Source organism: Nestor notabilis, unplaced genomic scaffold (genome assembly GCF_000696875.1).
Source record: "Nestor notabilis isolate BGI_N333 unplaced genomic scaffold, ASM69687v1 scaffold20553, whole genome shotgun sequence".
NCBI lineage: Eukaryota > Metazoa > Chordata > Aves > Psittaciformes > Psittacidae > Nestor > Nestor notabilis.
Window position 1 is genome coordinate 4,439 of NW_009922756.1, and position 6,547 is coordinate 10,985.

At 55.4% G+C, this 6,547-nt stretch overlaps 1 protein-coding gene across 1 annotated transcript in view; it reads right to left on the minus strand.

Annotated features, from left to right (window-relative positions):
- The window catches only part of ZC3HC1 (zinc finger, C3HC-type containing 1), a gene marked incomplete at its 5' end in the record, with an annotated part of 9,520 nt that overhangs the window by 1,997 nt on the left and 976 nt on the right, over positions 1-6,547 (minus strand). Inside the window, 5 exons of the mRNA XM_010011795.1 lie at positions 177-386; positions 1,257-1,473; positions 2,790-2,947; positions 4,163-4,290; positions 4,810-4,893. Of these exons, the coding sequence (XP_010010097.1) occupies positions 177-386; positions 1,257-1,473; positions 2,790-2,947; positions 4,163-4,290; positions 4,810-4,893 (797 nt within the window). The remainder of the gene's footprint in view (positions 1-176; positions 387-1,256; positions 1,474-2,789; positions 2,948-4,162; positions 4,291-4,809; positions 4,894-6,547) is intronic.

Consider the following 6,547-nt stretch of genomic DNA (forward strand, 5'->3'; position numbering starts at 1 on the left):
TCTCTCCACACGGGAGCTGCTCCAGCCCCTGATCATCCTCGTGGCCACCTCTGGACTTGCTCCAGCAGCTCCAGGTCCTTCTCACATTGAGGACACCAGAACCGTACCAAAAGCACCCTTCCCAGATCCCTCTCCTCCCACCTAGGCTCTCCCTGCCCCTGCCCCAGGTGACTCACTGAGCTGCTGGAAGAGCAGAGCCGTGTCCTCTTGGCTTTACGGAGGGGACTGGATGGCACCTCCATGCTCTCCCCCTGCCCCATGCTGCGGGTGATGGGGCGGCTTCTCGGCGTGGGACTGGGCACCTCCAACTCACTGCGGTCCATGGGGACGGGAGAGTCCCAGCCCCGTGGTGGGCGAGAGATGGCTGGGGATGGGCTCTTCTCGTGCTGTCAGTGGGGAAAGAACAAGGAGTTAAAAGAGCTCCTCTGGTCACCAGCATGTCTTCTGCTTGAAGGGGACAGGGAAACCCTGCCCAGCTCAAACAAGAGATCGAAGCCTGCTCAGCCATCCTGCAGGAGCTGTGCCACCCTCCCTTCTAGTGCCACACCAGACATCTCAGATGTGTCTAGTTGGAAACAGAATCATAGAATGGTTCGGGTTGGAAAGGACCTTAAATATCACCCAGTTCCAACCCCTGCCACGGGCAGGGACACCTTCCACTAGAGCAGGTTGCTCCAAGCCCCTGTGTCCAACCTGGCCTTGAACACTGCCAGGGATGGGGCAGCCCCAGCTTCTCTGGGCACCCTGTGCCAGCGCCTCAGCACCCTCACAGGGAAGAGCTTCTGCCTTATCTCCAACCTGAACTTCCCCTGTCTCAGTTTGATCCCATCACCCCTTGTCCTGTCACTACAGTCCCTGATGAAGGTCCCTCTCCAGCACCCTTGTAGCCCCCTTCAGACACTGGAAGCTGCTCTGAGGTCTCCACACAGCTTTTCTTTTCCAGGCTGAACAGCCCCAATGTTCTCAGCCATACATGGGTGATATGGATATATCCCAACTCAGAGCACCTCCAGCTACACAAGCTCTAGGATGCTGGTTGGAAAGGCCCTTTTTTTTCCCTCCTACAGGAGGGCTGAGTGAGGGGAGGACAGTGAGCAAAGGGTAAGGGCAGAGGCAGCAGCAACGCACCTCTGTTGGACGGTGCCTATAGCTGGAGACACGGCACCAAAACAAGCCTCTTTCGAGGCAAAACTACATCAGTCTTGAGTCGTGTGTGCCCCTCATCACCCAGGCTCCCTGAGCTCACTGGGCCATACCTGCTCGGAGCCTGCAGGGAGCATGTCCTGGCTCCGTGTGAGCATCCTGCGCGGAGACGTGGGCAGGAGCGGGAAGCGCTCAGTGGCTGCGCTGCTGGGGCTGCAGGAGTCCAGCTCCAGCCCCACAGACTCCAGCTGGTGAAAGCTCCACAGTCCCACCTTCCTCATGCAGCGGGAGCAGGAGATGACAGAGAGGTGCACCGAGCCCGAGCCAGCGCTGCAGGGGCAGAAACAAGGCCGGGGAGAAGGTCAGGGATGAACCCGGGCCCCGGATCGCCGCTTTCACAACAGATGCAGGTATTTGGCAGAGCACAGGGATGGTTTCAGTTGCCAGCACGTTTCAAGGCATCAGTACCCCTGGGTTGAGGCACAGACTTACTGTTTTGTGCCAAGAAGTAAAAAATACCCCATTAACCCCATCTATAGCATTGATTTAAACCAGCTTGGTTACATTCTGGCTTGCCATGAAGCAGGAGCACACTCAGGTATGGCACATCATACAAGTGTCCCCATCCTCAGCCCCTAAACTGGCCCAGCCACGGTGGCAGCTCTGCTCTTCCCCACTGTAAACCCTTTTCCAGCCTGCACCATAAGAGATCTCTTCACCTTCAACAAGCTGCCTCAGGCCCAAACACTGTGGCTGTTCTGCTCACAGCTCTGGGAAGCTGCAAAGCTTCAGGTCCCAAACCTTCCCTCCCTCCTGCAGGCCTGATGAGCAATGGAAGTGTCACTGAGGATGACATTACAGGAAGTGACTTCAACATCTACATGAGCAGCAAGGGGGCAACCAGCAGCTTGGTTGTTTCAGACTTTTGCTGTCTCAGGGAGACATCCATTTCAGATTAGGGAGCTTTGCACTGGGGCTTCTGGAAGTCCATCAGTTTTAACAGCTGGAGATAGTAGAACAGTGAAATAGAACCATGGAATGGTTTGTGTTGGAAGGACCTTAAAGCTCCTCCAGCTCCAACCCCTGCCACAGGCAGGGAAAACTTCCACTAGAGCAAGGCTGGCCTTGAACACTGCCAGGGATGGGGCAGCCACAGCTTCTCTGGGCCCCCTGGGCCAGCGCCTCAGCACCCTCACAGGGAAGAGCTTCTTCCTAATCTCCAACCTGAACTTCCCCTGTTTCAGTCTGAACCCATCACCCCCTTGTCCTGTCACTCCAGTCCCTGATGAAGGTCCCTCCCCAGCATCCTTGTAGCCCCCTTCAGACACTGGAAGCTGCTCTGAGGTCTCCAGCAGCTTCTCTTCTCCAGGCTGAACAGCCCCAATGTTCTCAGCCTGGCTCCATACAGGAGCTGCTCCAGCCCCTGCTTATCCTCGTGGCCTCCTCTGGACCTGCTCCAACAGCTCCATGTCCTGCTGATGCTGAGGACCCCAGAACTGCACCCAGTGCTGCAAGTGGGGTCTCACCAGAGCAGAGGGGCATAAAGGGGACAGTGAACATTTCACAGGAGGAACAGCCACATCCCACCAGCCTCTGACACGCCTCCCCTGCAACCCCTTCAGCACCAGTCCTACAGCACTACTCACCTGCAAGTCCAGCCACATAGAGCCAGGATGCAGGCAGGAACCTGCACTTGCAGGGCTTCTGTGGCAAACTTCACTGCTGGTTTCTCTCCCTCTGGTTTGTGCTCCAGTTCCTCCCCAATCAGCTGGAGGAGCAGACTGATCCTCTCCTCTGTCAGGGACTGTGGGGCAGAGAAAGGGGGCAGAGCTGAGGCAGTCTCTCCCAAATTGTGTCCTACATGGAGGAGAATCCCTTTTTCTCTCCCTGGAAAGGCTGGTCAGCTAACACTCTGCTCTGGTTAACAGGCAAAACAGTGTGATGGCTCCCTCCTGCCTTGTGTCCCTCTGACTCTCCCCATTGTGTGTCCCTGTTCAAGCTCAAGCCTCAACACCCCTCATCCATCCCTCTGATCCCAGGGAGGCAGCAGGGGCTGTGTTTGCCTGTCCTCAGGTGAACCACGAGCACTTCTGGGGCCACTGCTGAGACACAGCAAGAAAAGAGAGTCCCCAAAGGCTCAGACAGGCTCCAGACCTTGCTGCTGGGGAGTTAGATGTGGAGATGAGATACGTCCATTGCCTTTATGCTGCCTCTCCTCAGAAGGCTCTGATGGGTTTCATAGCTCAGCCAGCCCATAAAACAACCTGAATGGATGAGGAGTTCCCTGGTTCCCACATGGAGCCATCTGTTTCCCAGCAAGCAAGTGCCCAACAAGCCAGACTTGGCTGGAGTAGAACAGGGCCTGGCCAGGTCCCTATGAGAAGGCAATCCCACACTTGCTCCTAGTTGTAGCTGCGTGCCAGCTTCTTGTGTCACAGCTCCTGCTCTTCCCTCCTGCCTGCTGAGCCCCCTGTACCACACTCCCTGGACTCCTTCACCTCCAGGGGCCTCTGCTCACACCTCTGCTCCAGGGCAGCCTCTGGCACCCCAAGCTCCCGATCCCACCTGCAGCAATGAGCGTGTCCAGCCTCGTGGGATCCCAGCTAAACGGCTGCCACAGCCCATGGAGTGCTTGGAGGTAACAAACAGGAATGGGAGAGCTCCTTAAGGAGTGTGTGGGACCCCAGAGCACTTTTGCCAGGCACCAGAGAGCACCACACACGCTGAGTGGGAACCTGACGCTACAGCCCACTTCTCACTGGCAACATCATGGTGACATGAGCCAGCTGTGCCTGCACTGGTCATGGAAGAGGAGCTTTTCCAAACACTCTTTTCCATGCTTCCAGGTGAAACCCCCATGCAGGGAACACACAAGGAGAAAGCCATGGTGATGACACACCACTCACATATACAAGAAGTCTCCCTTTGGATCTCTCCACTGTCTCAGCCAGGCTTTGCAGAGCACGGGGGTGCCTGGCACCCTCACTGGGGACTTGAATGCACCCAGATGGGAACTCACCATGTTCTTCATGTCCTCTGGCCTGAGGGAAGGCAGCTGCAGCTCCAGCTGACACAGGCTCTGAAAGCGCTCCAGGAAGTCCTGGAGAAGGGCTCTGGGCTCATCCACCAGCAACATGGCAAAGCGATCTGGTGAGGGCAAGCATGGGAGGCCTGAGCTGTGCCACCAGCCCCCCCCACCTCCTGATCCCACGGGACAAGAGGGATGAGCCCAGGCCTCCCCATAGCAGCCTCCTGCCTTTTAAAGGAGGAGCTGAGCCCTCTTCCTTTGCCACCACCCTTGCAGTACGGCTTTGAAGATGAGCTCTGTGGCACTTTGAGGGCCCCATGTCACCCAGACCCCCCGTACCCTCCCAGTTACAACCCAAAAAGCATTTTAGCTGTCCTAGAGGCACACAAAGGTTGAGAAACTGGGTACAGCCCAGCCTGGGGCTCAAGCCATGGCTCAGAGGCTGCTCAAAGACGTCACTTTGCCACTGTGTGTTTTATCATCCCCACGGGGAAAAGGGGACTGTGATGACTGTTTCCTTTGGCAGCCTGAATAGTTACCATAATTCCTACAAAGGAAGACATGAGCAGTGACAGAAAGGGAGGAAAACCAGGGAATAATGCTGGATATGGGCTCTGAGACCTGAGAGAGACACCAACCTGGGCAGGGGCTGTCTGGCCAGAAGCAGAACTTCTCATGAGCAGAGCACAAGGCCTTCTTCAGCTCCACGCAGCGCTCCTTATCTGCAAGGCAAAGCTCATTCCTACTCCCCTGTGGAGCCACCTCCTCAGGGAATGGTTGGGAAAACCAAACCAGGAGGGGAAGGCACCAGGATGCAAAGGCTTCCCTGCTCCTCCTGGGGGATGGATACCACCTGAGGCTGCAGGTTGTAGGGCCTGAAGGTCTCACCTCAGACTCATCTCCCTCCCCACCAAAAGGAGCTGCTGCATTTCCAGACTCCCTGCAGGCAACCACAGAGCACTGGTTCCTGTGGCAGAGCAATTCCACCTCCCTGCAGCCAAAATCCCTTCCCGTTCCCAGGCACGGCAACCATGGAGCAGGAGAGCCCAGCAGTGCAGTGGAAACAGCTCAAACCATGGGCACGGGGACTGCCTGCTCTTGCCAGTTTTACCTCTTAGGGCTGCTACCAGTCCTCAGCTAACCCCCCTGACCCCTCCACCCTGGGTCATATTTGGCTGCAGGAGCCAAATCACATCCATGTCTGGAAATCAAGCTTCCCCCCCAAAATATTACACACTTAATTTAACTTATTCACCCATTTCAGAACCAAGTAATTCATTTTTAATGTATTTTCAAGCCCTTCCTTCAACCTCTGATTACTGTTTTCCTAAACCAGTGTGATCAGCACAAGAACTAGGCCAAGGTTTATGTAAAAAAGATAGTCTGAACAAACAGATGTCGATATTCAGAGTGAGCCAAAAGGAAATGCTCGTGCAACTCCCACTACCCATGGCCCAGGCTGCATTTGACAGCAGGGATTTGCTCTCTGCTGCCTTCCAGATAACAGGAACAGGGACTTGCAGTCAGGAAAACTGAGAAGTGGAGGTGACACTTGGTTCTGGAGGGGAAATAAATGTCTTTCTGCAGAGGGCAGATGCAGGTAAAGGAAAGTGAAGGTCTGGGCAGATGATGAAGCACAGGCTTTATCATCACTATCCTGTGGCTCAGGAGCATTCCATGGAGGCTGGAGTTCCTGCTGCTCTCCCTGCCCCATGTTGTCCAATGTGGGAGACACAGGAGCTGTTACTGCTCCCTGCCTGAGCCTCACAGTCAGGACAGTGCTTGGCAGGCAGGGGAAGGAAACTGGGCCTGGGCAGGGAGCTCAGTGAGGGCAACAGGAGGGGGAGGTTTACTGCTGGTAGCCCAAATAGGTCATAGGATGGTTTGGCTTGGAAAGGACCTTAAGATCATCCAGCTCCCCCCCCTGCCACGGGCAGGGACACATCACACTAGAGCAGTTGCTCCAAGCCCCATCCAATTTAGGAATTTTACTATTCCTAAATAGTGAAGTACTATTTAACATCTGGACAGCCCTGAAGTGGTCAGGCAGTTGGTCAGAGAGCCCTTCCAACTGGAGCTATTCTATCTTAACCTATCTCTAACAACAGAAACATGGAGTTTAACCACTTCCTCACAGACTAAAGGAAATTTATTCAACTCATGCTTTATTTTGAGAAGCAAACACTCAGCATGTCCCAGAGCAAGAGGAGAAAGACACTGCAAGAGAGACATTGAGGTCCTGGAGCGGGGCCAGAGAAGGGCACCGGAGCTGGAGCAGGGCCTGGAGCACAAGTGGGATGGGGAAGGGCTGAGGGACCTGGGGGGTTTAGTGTGGAGAAGAGAAGGCTCAGGGGGGACCTGACCGCCCTCTGAAAC